At 37.0% G+C, this 20,586-nt stretch overlaps 1 protein-coding gene across 2 annotated transcripts; it reads left to right on the top strand.

Annotated features, from left to right (window-relative positions):
• Window positions 1-12: 12 nt before the first annotated feature.
• Window positions 13-16,978, top strand: LOC124162407 (transmembrane protein 165). Of its 2 annotated transcripts, XM_046538930.1 has the most exons (8): window positions 13-60; window positions 159-336; window positions 480-668; window positions 751-967; window positions 1,406-1,581; window positions 3,237-3,413; window positions 11,584-11,689; window positions 15,616-16,978. In XM_046538930.1, the coding sequence occupies exons 3-8, from the start codon at window positions 525-527 to the stop codon at window positions 15,687-15,689; spliced, it is 894 nt and encodes a 297-aa protein (XP_046394886.1). In that variant the 5' UTR covers window positions 13-60; window positions 159-336; window positions 480-524; the 3' UTR covers window positions 15,690-16,978. The 2 variants fall into 2 exon arrangements, with proteins under 2 accessions (XP_046394886.1, XP_046394885.1); XM_046538929.1 differs by having other exon boundaries at window positions 17-336; window positions 484-668.
• The last annotated feature ends 3,608 nt before the right edge of the window (window positions 16,979-20,586 follow it).

Genomic DNA, 20,586 nt, shown 5'->3' with positions numbered 1-20,586 from the left:
TTTGGCACCTCGTGCCACCTCGTGCGCAATCATGGAAAATGTCACAGCTAGTCGTTAAATGTCAGGAAAAAATCGTATTTTGCCCTTTCGATAGTTTTTTCTCGGCTCACTCATAGTGTTTGTTAGTGTTTATCTTATCAGCTGGTCCACTCTTGCAGATTAAATGCCCGACTTTTTGCTTGTATCGGGTCTTTCGTATTCTGACCGGAGTGATGATGTGTAACTTGACTTGATCGCGCGTTCTGACCTAAGGGAACGTAATTGATATATATTTTGTACATCTTAAGATCAAAAAATTTCCAAAATCCGTCCAAGAATTATTATATTACTTGAAAGGTAAGTGAAGGAACTCCTCTGTGGTTAACTTCCAGCGAGGTAGACGATTTAGTATTATGCACTGAAATAACCTAGTAAGAGACTTTCATTAATGTGTAACTTTGATTGTTCCCGTTCATGCTTGCCTCTCTTCGGTGGGAAAGAAAGTCTTAGGATTTCTCTTGTGTAAGCTGTAATCACCACAGAAAATGGGCAACCTCACAGTGTTTTTTAAATATATTCAATGTCTACTCTTGATTGGGTTCCTAGTAAATAGCTTGGCAATATGTTCAGTGTATGCCGAAAAGGAACCGATAGATTTGGAAACGAAGTATGAAGTTCCACCGACCCAGGCAAGTGACGATATTTAATTTCAGCTGTTCTTCCACTAGGTTACTTAATAAGTTTGAAATTGTAAAAGAGCCCTTTTTTCAGAGAGTTCACACTGAAAAGGATGGAGTCACTGTGGAGTCATCTACTCAGAAAGATTTGGGTTTCATACATGCATTTGTTGCTTCAATATCAGTCATTATTGTGTCTGAGCTTGGGGACAAAACATTCTTCATTGCTGCCATCATGGCCATGAGGCATCCTAGATGTACAGTTTTCATGGGCGCCATCTCTGCTCTGGCACTGATGACTGTTCTTTCAGGTAATAATTGATCCCTATTTTAATACATAGTTTATCACTTGTAGGGTTAAGGGCGTCTCGCTGAATATCGTAGTTTTATGGCTTTGTAAATGTTATCGCTCTATTAAGAATTTATGTTAATATATTTCCAGCTGGAAAAGAATAATGGCCTTGTGACTAGTGTAACGGCTGGTTGTAGCCACACTTTCGGGGAGTATTGGACCATGTTTCCATGGTCATTGGCCAACCCCACTCCAAAGTCATTCCCCGATTTCCTCTGTAGTGGAATTTCACATAAATTACTTGCGATTTGTGGTCTCTCTTAAATTATTCTACCTTGTATTCTAGTTAGACACATGATGTAGCATTATTTTTAGGTTGACAAAAATAGGTTTATATTAGTGTTAAGTATTATTCTTTTTTCAATCCAGCAGCATAAAAAGGATACTTTTTTTTCAGCTGTCTTTGGATTGGCAGCCACTATAATTCCCAGGGCTCTTACTTATTACATATCCACAGCATTGTTTGCTATTTTTGGTTTAAAAATGCTGAAGGAAGGTTACTACATGTCACCAACTGAAGGTCAGGAGGAGTTTGAAGAGGTGCAGTCAGATTTGAGGAAAAGGGAGGATGAGGTAAATATTCTTGTTGTTATTTCTAGAAGACTGCTTCAGGTTTAATTTTACTCATTCCTTAGGTGATAGGGCATAAGTTATAGAATATTCGAGGCGGCTTGGCCTATAACGATGAGTATTGTTAATGTGTTCTTTGAAAAGTTAGACAATTTAAGTCTTTGTATTTTTTAAGTTAAAATGACAAAAATGCATGAATAAAATAGAAAGAAAAAAAGGGCATAAAGATGAACTTAACTGTTTAAAAATTTATATACTTATGAATGGTCAAGAAGAATTTTATTTCTCAATTAAATCAGTTTGAGATGGGCCGACTATTTTTTTAAGATAACTTTTCACAAATATGTGAGGATTCTAAGGGGCCAATTGAGCTAATCAAGACTGTGTTTATAGCAATATATATCAAAAGAGGATAAGGAAGAAACCAGAATGTGTACAGAGGAAAAACTGCTGATAAAAGCAGAATTTAACTATTGGGATTACAAATGCATAAACTACAAGAGGGGATGTGCTCAGAGCTATTCATTGCATAGGATTTTGTCATTTCACGTTTGGCCTACAGTGACTCGAAAATTGTCTTTGCCAAACATTCACTTGTGAAATTATAGCATGATAAATTTAGTAAGAAAATGGTTTCTTGTTAAATTGTTTGTATTAAAAAAGAAGAGGTTTTCTTGGAAGAGATACTTGTTTGTTAGCTTTCCCAACCTCATTTATTGGCATTTTAATGATCATTTTTGGCACTTCTCTATTTTTAACATGTGCAGAAGGGGTAATTCTTGTTGAGCTTCCGAGCAATTTTAGTGTATGCTGTAATGTATTAATAAGTCAAAAGGTAATGTGCTGTATTCATCTGACAACCTTAATAACTTGTAAACATTTCAAGCTCTACTTCCCCCAATGGTGTCATAAATTGGCAAAATAATTTTTGGATTTTAGAGTAATGTGTGAATGAAGTACAAAGTATTTTGAAGTAAATTTTCATATATTCTATGTGGAAAAGCCTGAAATTGGATTGTATGTTATTTTAAAAGAGTGGAGAAACAATTATTGTAAAGTTCCAAAATTAAGGGCTACCCTATTGTTTTTTCATTTATTGCTGCCTTTTTACATCCTTTGACACTGCGGAAAAGTACTTGCAAGGAATTTGCATGATAGGGACCTTGAGGACCTTAGTGCCATTAATGTCACCCAACCTTAAGGGCCTAGTTTCTATTGATACGTTTTTGAGCATTATTTGATATTACTCCACGTTGTCGTGGATACTTATTCTTTTTGTTTTCCCAAGTTCATACCTTGTTGAATGCAACTTTCCTCGGTAGCATTATGACAGAAAATGTTTGTATGGCATTTTTCAAGAAAATGACAAATTTTTGAAACATGGGTCAATTAACTATAAAATTCTGTGGCACATGCAAATTTTTATCTGTCATTATATCACCTGTTACACAGTTCCACCAAGTATTACTACTCTTAAAGTTTCAATAACTTTCCTATTGATCAAATGTGCAGAATGGGTAATTGTGTATGGGCTCCCAGCCATTTTAATCTATTTTTTGGTACCTTAATAATTTAAATTGCTTTACTTTGAACTGTTGATTAGAAGTATGGTTTTGAATTGTTTTTCATTTTCATTCAACTTAATTAATTTTTTTCAGTATGAGAAGGAGGTGAACACCTCACTAACTGCAGATGTTGAATCTGGAGGATCTCGCAAGAAACAGAGTTTAATATCCTTTGTGTCCAGGATATTAATTCAGTCTTTCACTCTGACATTTTTGGCTGAGTGGGGTGACAGGTCGCAGCTGACAACCATCATTCTTGCTGCAAGAGAGGTGAGCTTTCCATTACAGAAATTGTTTTATACTGAATGTTTTGAAAAGGAACATCAAGTCATGTCTGAGTTGTCAGTCATGCATAGTGCTGATATGCTTGTGGGTTATGTCGTTGTGAAATAGCAGCGAGCATTCTTGAGGCATTTTTGGATGACATGGTGGTCATGAGTGGTGGTTTATTCTGACATCTTTGTTAAGTGTCAATGCATAGTAGAGTACATTACTAAGCAAATTAGAAGTCCGTTTCATGGAGTGCTCTTAATTCCCATTTAATTACTTGCTATGTCAGGAGCTCGTTGTACCGAAGATGAAGGATAAAATCCTGCGATTCCCAAATTTACTTTTACATGCCATTTTTCTTTTTTATCAGTGTTCTATGTCACAGAGGAATGAGATCTGTGTGTGTTGTAACTTATGTAATTGCATGTAATTTTGCAAATGAAATGTGTATTGCAAAATAATGTTGGTGCTTATTTCCAGAAGCCATGCGTGCATGGCTGTGTCACTTGATGTGTACCGACTTGAACAAAGAATTAGGATTGTCCGAGATAGGTTAAATGCGTGTAATTGCTGTATGATGGCAAAAACCATATTCCTGACACTTCAAAAAACGGTCTCATAGCACCAGAGGCAGTCAGCAGGATATGGTTTCGTGAACACGCGGCTCAATCACACCATCAGCTACTCTTAGAAACAATAGACACACGGCATGAAGGCAAGTACATAGTGTGTGATAGTGCCATCGGGCATAGCTTTCACTTTTTCTGTTCTGGTTTAAGAAAAATAACTACAAGACACTGCGGTCTCATGTAAAATACACCAGTGAAGGATATAATATTCATTGGGTAAATCACCTTTGCGTCTCGATGTATATTTCGTCCCTGAGAAAGCGCTCTACTATACTTTGATCATGAACAAGACCACGTCTCCGAGTCAAATTGCTCACCCTATCATTGCTGAGTATTTATCAAATTTGCTGTTGTTTTGATTTGTAGTTCACGTGCGTATTGTTGTAAATATGTCTTCTTTGTAAAAAGACTGATTTTCCAATTATATATTATATTTTTACCCTCAAATTAAGTATTAAATAGTGATGGGTCGGTTCGATTCCTCGATTCTTCGATTCCTCGATTCTCGGCCAAGAACCGGAATCGAAAACGAGTACTTGCCAAGGCGAAAAATCGATTCTGATTCCAGTAGTACTTCAAACAACAAAATATACGACCGCGTTTCCAATAGTCATTTGAATTTTCGCGCCACGTAATCGTAATAACAAAACACATCTTTTTGGGATGTGCGAGTACTCGAAAATTCAAGTCGATCGAGTAGTTGGTACTCGACTCGAGCGTTTCGAGTAGCATTACGAATGTCGAGTCGAGTAGTTAAGGTTACAGAGCTTTCGAGGCTAGTAGGTCCAGCAATTTGCCGACAGGAAGCGCTATCATGAAACTCATGTAATAATGCAGTTTTTAAAGCCGATAAGTCATTCTAATGCCTTGGCTTGGTAGTTTCAGCTTGCCGAATACACTATAGTTGTCGACGTGGGCACCGAATACCTTTACGCCAGCCGCGGCGGCCGATCGTCTTCCTACTCCGCGCACACTGGTCCGAAATCGGAAAAAGCTGGAATAAAATCCAAAATGACCTTTTTGGGGATAGAGACTTGAAACTCAGCGTAAATACTCATAAATCATTACCAAATATTGATTTATATGCCATATTACATAAATACGGACCTTTAGTGAGATACAGAGGCCCAAACATGACCAATTTTTTAATGCCACGCGAGATATCGTTTTTCCTAAAAAATCTTTGAATTTATCCAAGTGGTTTTGCGTTGGTATGAGTTTTGTGGAATAAAAAACGCAATATTCCTTTGATCTGGTGCTTTGCCTATACTTTCAATGACTTTTGAAGATTTTGGCTCTCATCTGTCTGGTTTTACGACGCAAAATGGCCGACCCGTTGTTCACGTGAAATTTGACATAAAGTAGACATTATCTTTCGTTTACGAAAAATATAACTCGGAAAATTTGAACCACAATATAAAGTAGAGATTTCTAAAGAGTACTGAGTAGAAATCTTGAAAAAAAAAGTTTGCGACGAAGGAAATAAGAGCGATTTTTCAATCGCGCGTCAAGGCTGAGCTACACGCTGCGGAACTTTAAGGCTCGGTAACTGAGGCCGATTTTTCAAGTTTTTTTAAAAACATTAGTCTTGAAAATCGTCATTTAAAGCATGGATAATCGCCTTCATTGACATAAAACACTAAACTGAGGATGTTAAAAAGGATTATGTATAGATCGACTAGACCATTTAGCGCATTACTCGAGTGAAAATACTAGTGATTGGATATTTTTCGGAACCATCCCACGCGTAAGAAATATGCCTCGGGTATTGAAGTAAAGTGAAGAGATTAAGTCAGCATGCTTAAGAGAGAGAAAAATGAACTGTTTCCGTGAAAGGCAACAACCGATACCCTTTTTCCCTTTCCACCTTCGCCGAGGTGAGTCGCGCGGAAGGGGGAGTTTTCACACCACAAGGCTCTTTTAGCCTTTTTATTACTGCGTCCGTCCGATGTGATATTCATTTGTAGCGTTTAGTTTCTTCCTTGAACTTAAAAAAAAACAAGAATTTTTAAGGTTGATTAAATGACGTGAGAAGTATAGAATTTTTTTGGCTCTACAAAACTGAAGTTTAGTTCTATAGTTGTTTGCTTCGTCCACTTGAATTCCATGAAGATTCAAGATCCGAAAAAATCGTTGATATAATGAGGAACTTGCATGGGTCGTAGATTGCTCTAAAAACTATTTTGAATAAGTCAAATGAATACATTAGCTCGCAAAAATACCTTCAGTTTCTCCATTCAACATCAAAAGAAATAAAAAAATTGCATTTAAAATCGAGAAAAATTTCTCTGAGCCGACCACTGCGCGAAGACACCCGAGCGTTGCCGAGGCCAGGCGTGACGTCATAGGTGCCTAAACAACCGTGGGGAGTAGGGAAATACGCTGAGCGCTTGGAGTAAAATTTGTTTTGAGGGAGTATTTAGCCGCTAATCGTCACTTTATTTTGTTCTGTTATTCTTGGGCAAGTTTTCCTATTGCTATTGTGCCTAGATTATTACTTGGGATATTAATAATGCGGCATCGGGATGATGAAGTACAAGCGTTTCACTTCGTGTGTTTTAGTTATCAGAAAAATGGATGATAACGTTGCCACTCGTTCGAATAGTACACCTGAAATTCATCTACGTCTACATAATACCCCGCAAGCCGCCTATAAGGCGTGTGGCATGGGATGTTAGGACACCAGCCTTTTTTTAGGACACCAAAAATTGATGCCATGACCCTCATGGAATTTGTTAAGACAAATTATTGCTATACGTTGGCGGCAAATCGAGTTGTGAAAGAAACTTGTAATACAGCAGGATAACGATCGTAAGCTGTGCTGTTGACATTAGAGTAAGCTGTGCTGTTGAATTTGGCAACGCCGGATTAGCGGAGAAGGTATTCCTATCCGTCCTACGGTACGAATTCACAGCAAAACAGTCTGCACACAATCCACATGTGAGATCGCGATCGGTTCCGCTGCCAACACACACACAAACTACAACCTATTTCAATAATATAGGTAAATCCATAAACAATATACTACCATATACAATAAAAAATATAGCGGGAAATAGGCAAATACTCTTATCAAAAACTGGATGTCACTGTCACATTCTTATATTCATCACGTACAACTTACAATAACAGAACTCGTTATGATGAATACAACTATTTATTCACTGATTTAAACCCTTAAATTAACCCACACAAGTGACACAGGTGACATTTCTCACTACTATTCGTTGAAATAATGGAATAACAAACTTCACACACAGTTTTCATTTCAATAGCGTGATCGTGAAATATCATATCTACGGTGAACAACGGAGATTAGCACGCCACTGACAATTTTTACACTACTGTTAGACATTTATCGATAGCGTAATAGCACTTTTTACAATTCAATCACGATGGAACACTGATAACTCTTGGCCGATATTTTTCAGCCTTGTCAAACTTTGTGCATTACAACCACTGGCACTGTGATTATTAGCAGTAGCTTAACGGGAGATGTCACGTTGAAAATAACACTATTTTGGCACAAAAATGTTTCTAGATGTCTCCAATCAGCGAGCAAAAGTTGCATTGAATGGAATTCACCCCATAATACAAGCACAGACAGTCCTGAACGACGAATTCTCCGGTACCTACGAATAAACGGATGAAGTTATTGTATATAAAAGCTAAGCGGACATCAGTAAACATCAAAATCCTTCTAATTGCATACTTAAATGAATTATATGCCGTCGATAACATCAACTTACAATTAACGTATCTCCCTTCCAATGGCCGTGGCTCAGACTCCTACAACGATGTTATTTAGGTATTATAGAATTTTTGGTTTAACTGCTCCAGTTTTATATTTTATGCCCGTACTCAGATATTAATATTATAAATAATGCAAAATATGAGGGCTTCCAAGCCTCTATCGTCGGATATTTATCTTTAAATATAAAATAATCAACACGTCTAACAAACGAAGCTCTCACAACTGCTGGCAACTATTACAAACAATCACAACAATAGCTTCGCGTGGTGTTTAGGCACCTTTGACGTCATCGAGGCTTCGTCGGCAGTGGCTTGGGGGTGAGGTAGTTTTTCCCGCGCTTTAAAATTCGTAATATTTATCATTAAATATCTCGCGAAGGAAAACTCAGATAAACATGCGGTTTTCTTTGTTGTATTCAGAAAATAATTTTCTATCCGCCTGTGAAATAAAAAAAATTCATGCAAGTTCCCCATTTTTAATAAAAATTCCAAAGTCTCCAAAATCTTGCAATTTTGGTGGGAAAGTACTTGCCCAATAACACACATGTGTAGCAAGAGGCAATTTTCTGCAGGCAGTAATACTGTAACATGGAGACATCAAAACCTGCTGGCTGAGCATGTAGAATAATTGTTTCTTCTGCTTGAGAATTTGAAAGGGCCAAATATGTATTACATGATCCATTTACGTAGTATGCAATCTTTATCACAGCTATGAAAATTTATGTACTCAGGGCTCTCCCTTGTAGTTTGGATATATATATATTGTCGACATATTATGAGTGCCAATATTCTAAAATAATACCTATCATGTAACACCACTTTTCAGGTATGCTCTGTTTTGAAATTTAGCTAATATATTTTAATTACATAGTAATGATATGAAAGATGCTTTTGTCAACTGACTCTTTCACGGAGTAATATTTTTAAAAGTGGTTTTCTTGTTTCCTGGAATTAAGTGATATTTTTCTTGGAGCCTATGGCATCAGAATCGATGGAATCGGTATCGGTAGAATCGGAATCGAAATGTCAGAATCGGAATCGGGATCGGAATCGATAAAATTTTGGAATCGACCCATCACTAGTATTAAATACTGAATTCTTTTAGTGTCCATCTTTTTCTAACTGAAGAACATTTGGAAGAATAATTTGTAAACATTAACTACTCAGTGATTCAACTCAAAAGTGAAAGCTATGAATTGACACCTCGATTTGAATGCCATGATTTTTGTTTGATGCTATATGCAAATAGAGATGCTAATTTCGGTTTTTGTAGTCAAAATCTTTCTTTTTATATTGTAGTAAATTGTTACAAATATAAAATCAGCCTACTCATTGTAATTATAGTAAAACCTCTTTACATCGTAATGTAAGAGACCAAAATTTGGGCAATTTGATGTATGGAGGTTTACTATAGAGAGGTTTTAGTGATACGCTCCTATTTTTCATATCCTTTGGAAATGTAAGGCACTACTGTCTTTTAAACCATTATATTATATGCGTTTAAATAAACATGCATGCACTAGTGAACATATATTTAATAATACAAAGTGAGCACTATCGGGTGATTTTTACCATGATTCGAGAGAAAGGGATGTGATCTCTTTTAATTCAATAGTCATTTAAAATGATTAGGACAGTTGGATATCTTTTTTATTGATGCACTAAGGTTAAGAAAAAGACTTATTCACTGTTAGGTATACTCTCATATCGAACAAAATGGCCATAACTAATTGTTAATGTGAAAATTACTGCATATTAATGGTGTAAAAGAAAAATATAAGCGTGAAACATATTGCTGAAAATGTCATTCCATGTACGTAATGGCAGCTGCATTAATGATCTCTAGTTGTCTTGGTACTATTTGCGGAGGTAGTTAGGTTGTCTCGGGGGTGTCTCCTTGGTGTGATAAGTGGAGGTTTTAGGAGATAAAGAGGTTCACTACAAAGAGGTTTGCCTATAAATTTACATGTAAATCTGACAGGACCGTAGGGGTGGTATGAAGTATGGAGGTTTATGATGTAAAGAGGTTCACTACGTAGAGGTTTTACTGTATCTCTTCTTTACGACAAAATATTAACCAAATGAGAAAAATGCTGTAAATGAATCAAATTCTCCTTAAGTAACATAACAAGTGAAAAATCTTTTAAAATATTCATGATTGATGAAGGAAAAACCATTTTATTCATTAGGCCTTGAACAATGTAGGCAATCTTTGAATGTGGAGTTTAGTATGGTAACCACAGTGTAATCGCCCAGAAATGGTAGGGGGGTAATGGAAATTGGTCGGCTGATCTTATGATTTTATATAATTAATTCCAATGAAGAGTTGTAGATGAACTGTTTTTAAATTACCATCTTTATTTGCCTTCTGCAGCGAAAAAATACATCTTTTAAATCCTGCACCCTAATTATGTAACTGTGAGAAGGGTGAGAGCGATGTCGTTGCCAGGGGCAACGCGATTCCCGTGACGGAAGGTGATAGCAGCGTTTATGAAACCGTGATCGCTCTCTTTATCACGCTGCCAGCGTCATCGGCCTATCACGTTCGAAACCGATGGTGATAAGCATATGCTGACATAAAAACGAGCACTAAATGCATATATTAGGAAAAAATTATTGTTTATTTAATTTAAAAATGCCCCATAATCGATTAAAAACCAATGAAATCCTTAATTATTTCTACTGGAGTGCTCTCTTGACATTATTAGTTGTCCACGTTGTTCAATTGTTATATGCGCACGGTAGTGAATTCTATTCAGCTGCTTTATTTCCACACAACAACTTGGAAAGTACTGCTAATTGAAGTACATCCGTGATTCAAACGTCAATTACTTTATATCGAAGTTTAATTACCAACATTTGCCAAGTACGTTCTCCAACATGTCAACATCGTTAAACTCAACTGATTTGGGCGTTACTTCTTGGAACGTTGAAATGTTCATGGTGAAACAAAACTCAGAACTATTCCACAAACTTTTATTTTAACAGTCAGGTTAGTCTTGATAATGACGGTATAAACGTCGAAAGTAGTAGACTATTAAAATAAAAGTTTGTGGAATAGTACTGAGTTTTGTTTCACCATGAACATCGTTAAACTCCTTTTCGATTTTTTATCATCATAAATCAACTATTAACTACTTACATTCAAATCGCTAGCGCGATTACACTTCCATTATCATTTCAACATTAATTTGTTTCAATCCAAGGTCACGACTTTTCGGCCATTCTGTACGATATAGTAAATATAATGACTGCAGCATCTCCCGGCGAGCATTAGCATAATGGATTACGTTATCACACATCGAAAAGTAATACTACACTTTTCCAATAACTTTACCATTATACGAGTACTTTATCATACTATTATCTATTGGCGAAGCGAAGTACTTAGCTTTGAATTGCATCCATTTTATGTTTTCGTTGTTTGTTATTGTTATTTCAAAGACTCCGCAGACGACGCATTCTCGGACAAAGATGTGTCGAAGGATTTCATTGGCTCTTCAGATTTCTCAATGATACCAACCTCACGCGCTCGTACCTATATGATACGCGCCATGACGGTGGCTTACATGATCGCGCGATACAGCGGAACGTGATGGTCATCTATCGCCGTCATCGCTGTCACATTTACATAATTGAGGTGCTGGAGTCATTGTTTGTAGCCTTCCCTAGTCGGTGAAGAACTCTCACAGTGTTTTTCTTCCTTTGGATTAATACTTTTTTATTGAGTTTAAATGAGCTACGTACTCTCAAGAGTGGTTTAAAATAATTTGATATTTTTTTTACAGGATGTGGTTGGAGTAACCATTGGGGGTATTCTAGGCCATGCAATATGTACTGGAATGGCTGTTCTTGGCGGCAGAATGATTGCGCAGAAGATCTCAGTGAGGACAGGTCAGTGAACAGTCGTCATTACTAGTCTTACATCTCCTTTGTTATGGTCATGATTGGAAGCCAGCAATTGTAAGATGGGTATGATGTAGCTCTCCATTTCAATCTCCCATCTGCTAGCCTTTTCACGGTGACACATTAATTTTCTTTCAATAACCTGTCCTATGTTACTCATATGGAGCTGTCCCTTGCTCTACTTCCTATCCGCCTGTATTTCGATGATTGTTTTCATCAGGCCAGCATGTCTTATGATGTGGCCTTCTAAGTTGTCCCATCTTCTTCTGATTTGAAAAGTCTTTTTTCTCTCATTCTTCGTACTACTTCCTATTTGCTTACCTGGTTGATCCATTTTATCTTCTTCATGCTTCGGTAGCACCAAATATTGAATGGTTCCACTCTTGACTTCTCTGCCGCTGACTTCAAGAGTTGAAGTTATTTAGTTATTTTTACTTCTCTGAGAAGTATTATTGGATATAAGGGCTTTGGTTCTTATTATTTATGTTACCAGAGAACATGTTTGAAGATATCCTCCCCTTGAAATTGATGTCTTTCTACTGTGAAGTGTGGTGAAGGTTCTTTTCCAATCCTTGACGTTACTATGTATAACCTTAGTTTTTTCCCCGTTCACCCCATGTTAAGGCCTCACCCTGACTGAATCCCAGAGGAAAATATTTATGGTGAATAGTATGCAAATTTTATGCCTGAAGTTTCCAGTCTGTCTCATCCTGTTTGAATGCGCTCATGCTACACTTGTTTCTTCTGAAATTGTGCTTTTTGGACTAAGTTAAGTGAGGTATTTTATCTCATTGTACTGGAAAAAAACATTTCGTAACCGAGGTCGTCGTATAAGTATAAGTGAAGACTTTCATAACTGAGGTTGGAAATACATGGGTTCGTATGGGGTTATTCACCGGACCAAAAGAAAATCTGCGTTTAAGTGAGGTCATCGTATAACTGAGGGTCGTATAACCGAAGTTCTACTGTATATGCAACAAAGAAATGAAAAGGAATACGCATATCTCATACACCCTAAGGCCAACAAAACTTACCAGTATGAATTTATTGATTTAAAATTCTCAATACTGACTGTGAAACATGAAAAAGGAAGGTGGAATTTTTTAATTAAATAAACTTAAAGTGCAGAATCAGCTCTTCACATAAGGTGCATTACCTGCCTCTAGAAGCATCATGGCAAGAAATACCTCAAACTGCAAGGGTTTTGTCGGGGAGTAGGTTATAAAAGAGTTCCGTTTCGTCTGCGTTACATCGAATGGGGAATACTTCTCAAGACATTCCGCTAGGATCGGAGTCCTTTCTTCCACGACTTCGGGTTTACACTGCAGGCATCACCAGCAATTATGAAGGGAGATAACACTTACATGCTTTGAATTATTGTAACCAACCTTCTGAACTCTCGAAGTTCTCGATTCTCAATCTATCACTAAAATACTCCACTTTAGCCTTAAACGTAGCCATTAGCGAAGCCTTTAGCCATAATCCTTCAGACCATCATCCGAACAAAGCTCCTTCTAACTCTTCATGATCTGAATTCCTTGGGTGCTTTTGTTTTTTTTATATTGTGAATAGTGAATAGGAAGATAAATTAACTATGCCACTCTCATATTGCTCCATTATTTTCATTTTTTTGCTTAGGCGTGTTTTGTGTTTTTTAGCCATGGTGTCTACCTTCAAATGCTCTATTCACGCAACTCATGGACATGCGAGTATGCTGTTGCCCGAAGAACAAAAGAAGATCGAGTATTCATGAATGTTAATGCCACAATATTTTCACTAAAACAAATTACTTATTCATCAAATGGCATTTTACTACATGAATTTCAGACTGAGCACTCCATGTTAACTTCATTTGTAACAGATCGCCAGCAATTACGGAGATTAGGGACTCTTGGTGAAGGTTTTCCGGTGATGGAAATTCTCGCAATGGCAAGTGCCAACACCAAAAGGGCCTCGTAAAAACAAATTTTTTTTTACATGCTAATCATAGGGTCAATTGACGGTGCCTTGGCTATCTCTCGTAATGGCAGGGGTCTCGCAATAGCCCGTACTTGCTTTAACGAGGTCCCACTGCAGTTGATCTGGAATCTTTCTGAGGTCTCCTGGCATCTTTCACCTTTATCTTCTTCATAGGGAATTTTTGAAGAAAGTGTTGGCAACTACTAGCCTTTGTTCAGTGCAGAACTCAAGTAGCTATTCTCCTCATTCATTCCGAATTTCCTTATCCATATTTCCCAGCTATCATTCCGTCTTGACCTTCACCAATGACAGCATTCCAGCCGTCTTAATTGTTTAAATACCTAATAAGGTTATCTTCCCCTTCCGTGATTATTTCCGTTACGTCTTGGTGGACATCTTCTACTTCTTCATCTTCATAAACTGATATAGACATGTAAACCTGAACCACGACAGTAGGTACGGGTTTAGTTTCTATCTTTGCCATTGCTATCCTCTCATTGAAGAGCAGGTAGCTTTTAACATTCAACCTAGCACTCTTTTTAAGCATAATCCCTTTTTTCTAACCTACTGCAGGTACGAAGCAATCTAGCATTCCAAATTCCCATCATTAACATTCCATCACATTTGACCGATATACCCTCTCGAGTAGTCCCTGCCCAGAGATCCGAATGATAGGTGACTAGTTTGTCACCGGAATATTTTGCTTGTGAGAATTCCATGATATCATGGTATAAAGTGAGTGGAGTAGCTGCAACTCCTCGGGAGGACAACGTGGTGGTTTCCCATTGCCTTCCACATCGAAGTACCACAGCTATTAAAAGTAAATGTTCCCATGGTCGTGGTGAAATTTGTGTCGTGGTACCGACCAATATGATCTCCACCTTCACACACATGAAGGTCTGCTGCCCTCTGCCCCAGGTGATGAGAGGCATAATTGCTGGCAGCCTCTATTTCCAAGTCATAGGATCCTCATCGATTACATTGTCATTTAACTGACCTACCTTACCCAAAGTTAGACCAATAACCCCTCAGAATGCTGTCGCTTTTTGTCCGTGACTGCTCATTCAATGAGTGAACTCTGTAATCTTGCAGCAATCCTCTATATCTAGAGGTCGACTCATCATCCGCTTCCTATTGGATGCACTCGGTGGCTTTAGGCTCGGCTGCTAGTTCAAATCCCATGTTCACCGTAATTGCATTTTTTTGTGTATGTACTTTTTAACAGAAGCATAGGAGCTAATTTGTGTTGCCTTGTTTTTTATCCATGAATGAATTTCATGTCAAATTATAAAAATTTTGTTACCCTTGCTGTCTAAACTTGAAATTTCCATGATGTGGTACTAAAAGATGAGCGTTTTATTTGAAAATTACCTGGGTTATCAGTTTTGCATGTAAAACATTTACTCATTTTTGCTGATTGATCATGTTATATTATATGTTTGTCAGTTATTTTAACTCTTTCGCTTGAAATACACCCTTAAATATTTTTAAATGAGTCAAGATCAAGCAAATTTCAATTTCTCTGAGAAGAACACATATGAGAGTTTGCAGGGTTTAAATTTACTCTGGAAATAAAAAGTTATCATTTCATGTCTTATGCATCGTTTGCTGTCAGTATTCTTTGTCGACTCTGATATGGTTGGAAATAAGAAATTGTGGATAAATTTTTTTATGTATAGTTCAAAATAATTTGTGGATAGGCAATTGAATGCTAAAATTGATAGTATGCCAGAAAAAATAGGGAGGTTTTGGTATTGGGGTAGGGAGCACAATGCCAAAATCCTGTGTTGAATCAGAAAATGGTTCTTATGACCTTCTCATAATTATTTTATTTTCCTGATGTACCCTTCTGGTCTCGACAAAAACCTCACTAAGTGTATTCTATTCAAATTAATCTGATCCTTGTTCTTAATTCTGAGAAGTAGGGATTAAAGGTAATACTGTTCTACTTTCAGTGACCTTGGTTGGTGGTGTTGTGTTCATTTTGTTTGCTGTGACAGCGTTGTTTTTCGACCCAAACGGGGAGTGATTTGCGTGTAACCCGTGTGATGATATCATCAGTTAATTCATGCCACCAAGAGTGATTGTTTCCCACCAAACTGTATGTTGATGTCTGTCCATATTTATCATTATTCACCTTGCCATGGGCCAACAGATTTTATTTTCAGCACAGTTTTATTTTATTTATTTGCTGGAATTTGTTTTTGCCAAGCAGCCCATAGATGTAAAAACTGACGGAGAACCTATAGAAATGAGTTTTGAAATACCAACTTGTATTAATATTTTTTCCATGCAATAGTTTGTAATTATCTACATTTTTATGGGTTATTCATATACTTATGCAGAAGAAGAGCTTGGAATTGACAGTTTCGCTCTCAAATGAATCGCTGTGGTAAATGTGTATCGCATAGTTAAGTTTCCTCCATTTGTTGAGTATATGTACTGTAACCCAGATTTGTAGAAAGTGATGAAGTCATTGAAGAATGGGGTTGGTTGGTTATCAAAATAACTGTAATGACCTCTGCTTTAAATTTAAATAATGTCGGGTTGAGTGACTAGAAATGTATATTTTAAAAGAGATTGATATGAATCATCTGTGTGGTTATAAATGTAAATCATAAGTGTTATGGACAATCCTATAGCGATGTGTGGAGTATTGGTGAACATTTAACCTCATCTTTGTACCGAAATGGTGCACAGGAGTGATGACTGGTGGAATTCAGGCAGCAGCAGTTTTCAATTTATTGGATGAAAGTTTTATCATTTTTTTATCATTGAATTTAATGTTGCCATTTCATGTCAAGTCCCACTCGATAATGATCAAACCCAGTGCTCATAATCATTCAAAGAAATATATTTTTATACCATTTAATAAAAGTGGACTCCGATGGTAAGGTGTTTAAAATCCATGTATTATTGGCATGTTTCAAGCCTTGTCTGTCAAAAATTTGAGTTTAACTTTTTTTTTGTACATAAATGATTTTTAAACCGTCACGTGCAAGTTCATTAGTGGTTTATGAGTGGCTTCCTAATACTTAGTTTTTGTGATTTTTGTCTATCCCTTGTGTAGTGCGTGAGGCGTCCCTTGTATGTACATATTTAATTTGTGCATAGTATTGCTGTTTATATTTGATGATGCCGAATGTATGCATTGTCAGTGGGCAGATTTAAGCATTCCTACCCTAAGGGTGAAGATAATGAATGTTCCTGTACAGGAATTGAATGTTGATATATATATATTTATTTTAATTTTGTGTTGATTGGTCTATACTATGATTGTTAAAAGCCTTTGATTGGAATAAAAATGGAATTACTTAACTTTCAGTGTATGGAAATAGTTTCAGAATTGTTATTCATGAACTACAGCACGCTCCCGATAATCCGGGCTAATGATGGGGAGAGACAGCACGAATAATTGGAAAACACGGATAACCCAAACTTTCACTTTCATGTCTCGTAATTTTCATAATTTACGTAATAATTTTTATGTTCATAATTTACGTAAAACAATTTATTATTATTTATGCAGTTATCCTATATATTTTGGAGTTCTACCCGGACTCATTGAGAGCTTTCTTCGCCAGTTCGTGATCTTTTTAGCGGCAATAACATGGTTGCAGTCGTATTATTAATGCTCCATGCAAGGCCTGGTTTTGAAAACCACACATCCGTGGCTGTGTGATCATGGATGCAGAAAAGTGGTTTGAACGAATGCTTCTAAACCACTGCTCGATGTCAGGCACCGCGCCACGTCGTCGCCGGGTTGCAACTGCTGCGGTCAAGGACCGCGGTTGCGCACCATAAGGTTTGGAAAACAGGAACACTGTACTCTCATGAAAGCAGCTAGCGCGTGATAGCTTCTGTTTTACGAAAGGGATTCTAACGCAAATAATAAGCCCGGTGTATCCTAGAATTAATGCCATAATTCCGATGATTTTTCGTCCGATTTTTTTTAAAAGATCGCGAAAAAAATTGAGCGAGAGTGAAAATCATGCACAGATATACTGCAGCCGAATAACCGGGAGTCTGCTGTATTTATTTACAAACCTTGTGTTATTGTCACTACAAAACACTGAGGAGTTATTGTTCATTACTGGAAAATATTGCTGAGGGGCTATGGGTCATATCGGGCCATGGAGTTTAATAGGTTGCTAAATGAATACAAAGTAATTTGATCTTCATATTTTAATTGATGTTAGAAATAAGGTTTATAAGAGTGGAGAAATTTTAATTTGCATTGAAGTTCTCTTAACCAGAAAATTTTTGATCCAGTGTGCAGAGCTAATTTCATAGTTTCAACTCGCTAGCCAATGAAGCTTTATAAATTCCTTTGAGGACTTTGTATCCCTGTATGTGTGTGGCCTAAAATGAGTTAGTACTCTTAAAGACTACTTGAACTTAGAATTAATGACATATGTAGATAGTAATTTTCAGACCTCTTCAAGCACTTATGAGCTTCATTTCATAAATGTTTAGTGTGCATTATGATGCTTAGATGCTCCATTTAGGCAGCATTTTATGTGGCTATGAAATATATGATTTGCCATAACATAGGCCAATATTTGGAAAGACCAATCATCTGTTTTACCTCTAGCATTCTAATAACTCAAGGAGTACCACTTATTTGAAGCATTACTTTTTCACTGAATTTAGGTTGTACATAAATGGGGCTGTACTTAAAATGATATAAAGCTGTAAATTCTTCCAACTAATACTCGAATAAGAGGTCATTGCCATGGCAGTGCTGGAGGTGGTGCTTACAGAAATTCCATCAGGACTGTGATTAATACTGTTTTTGTAGTTCGTTGTTCTGAAAATGTACAAATTTGTCTCGTGGTTGTCTAGGAAGTATGGCATTTTTTAAGACAAAGAATAATTTGAATGAGTACTAGCTGCCTTAAAGTCAGGCAATACAGAGAGTGGTGTGTCTTAGTTAACTATGTCCAGAGCATGGTGTGTGATTAAAGCTAGAGCTTAATCTTCAGCATTAAGGAGAGGATATCTGGATGGGAATGAACCATTGGAATCTGATTTTGGATTAGGTAGGCATGGATCTTTCCTATTTGCTTTCAGACAGAAAAAAAAATATATGTACTGTTTTATTTATCTTGATGGTGTGTTTTATTTGTTTACCTTGTGTTCCTCTACTCAGGTAAGTTAAAGACCCTCTCCTTGGGATGCCTGAAGGATGTATGTAGTCTTCATTGTACATCGTTTATACTGTTGCTTTAGGATTTATTTTTTGTAACAATGAACCAATGGATGTTTTGGCATGTCACTATGATAACCAACTGAACTGGAATCAATCTGGCTGACTCAGTCCAGGTTGGTGTATGAAGTGGCCTTGACATGAATAGTCTGCAATTTTGCGGAGGCAGCTAGCTCACTTATGAAATCAGTCAACTTACCTTTATGTACTTAGTCAAATGGAAGATTAAGTAGTAACATGAAACACATTGAAATTGTTTGATGAAGTGCTCCATCAACCGTTATGTATTCTACTTGTCCGTTTTACATCGACCCGGGTGTTACTGTATTGGTTTGCAGGGATGGAGTGAAGACTGTGGGGACCTAATACAGCCTGCCAACCGGCAAGTTTTGACAATCACTCATTCACACACACACACAGGTACACACAAAGACACAGGCTAAAAGTGCCAGGAGAATTAGCTCAAGAAGAGGGTTGTTTTGTAATACTGCTTCGTGTTGAAAAGGGCCTTATGGGGCTGAAATAGCGCTATTCACACCTATCTTGTCTCACTATACATCTTGGCTCACTCTTCTTGAGCTTATTCTCTTGGCATTTTTAGGCTGTGTATCTTTGTGTGTGTGCGTGTGAGTGATTGTCAAGGCTTGCCAGTTGAGAGACTGTGTATTGTCCCTGCAGTCTTAAGTCATCCCCGCAAACCAAAACAAAAATACCTGGGTTGGTGTACTGCGGACTAGTAAATACATTACAGCTATTGGAGCATTTATCTTATTATTACTATTCAAGCCCATAGTTGTAATCCTTTTATTCAGTGAAATCACGTTGGTAAACTGAACTTGCTGAGTTACCTTTCTTTCTCTCTTGAGAATGGTCTAATTTCAGACTGATGTGTGTTCATTTAATACACATGGTAGTTGGTTTTTTTTTTTTTGTTTTTTTTTTTTTTTGGGGAAGGGCGTCTCTTTGCAAGAATGTACCCCTGCGGGTTGGGGGATATAGAATTCTCCCGCAGTATCCCTGCTTGTCGTAAAAGTCGACTAAAAGGGTTGTATGGAACATGGAAGTTTAGAATTTATAGGATATTGCTGACTACTAAGTTAGCAATTTAATGCAACTTGAAACATGGAGAGTGTAGATAATTAATTTATCGCACTAAATGACTGCAAATAATTTTGACAATATATTTAAAATATGGTGGAATATAGGTAACTATTTTGTAAGCAACTTGTGGTGTGTGTTGCCATCATATAACATTCTAGTTGCTGGTTGGAATGCAGTGAGACGTCATTGTGGACAATGAAACACAATTTCACTTGAGCGAATAATTTACTGCACACTCACATAACATTATACGACACAACGGAAAGGACTGACTGACACAAAAAAATGAAGAGCACCTTATCATGCTTACCGATCTGTGGATGATAGCCAACAAAGAATTCAAACCCCTATACTATTGACGAGAAGGTATAAAAATAAATAGCAGTCTGGTGTGGTTAAAAACAGAATGTTACCACTTAGATTTTTTTAAGTGTGAATTGTGTATTTTTTTTACAATTAAACATTTTAATTAAATTTTTGACAAGGTTTATGTGCTTCACCTCTCCTGGTTGAGGAAGTGAACTCTGCAACAGATCCTTAGGTTCACATATGTATATTTAGGAGCAACTACTCGGCCATTTCACTGGAGAGTGTGAAAAATTAATATCTCTTGCTC

Source organism: Ischnura elegans, chromosome 7 (genome assembly GCF_921293095.1).
Source record: "Ischnura elegans chromosome 7, ioIscEleg1.1, whole genome shotgun sequence".
NCBI classification, from domain to species: domain Eukaryota; kingdom Metazoa; phylum Arthropoda; class Insecta; order Odonata; family Coenagrionidae; genus Ischnura; species Ischnura elegans.
Note: the sequence above shows the minus strand (reverse complement) of the source record. Positions and strands in the feature narration are given on the sequence as shown.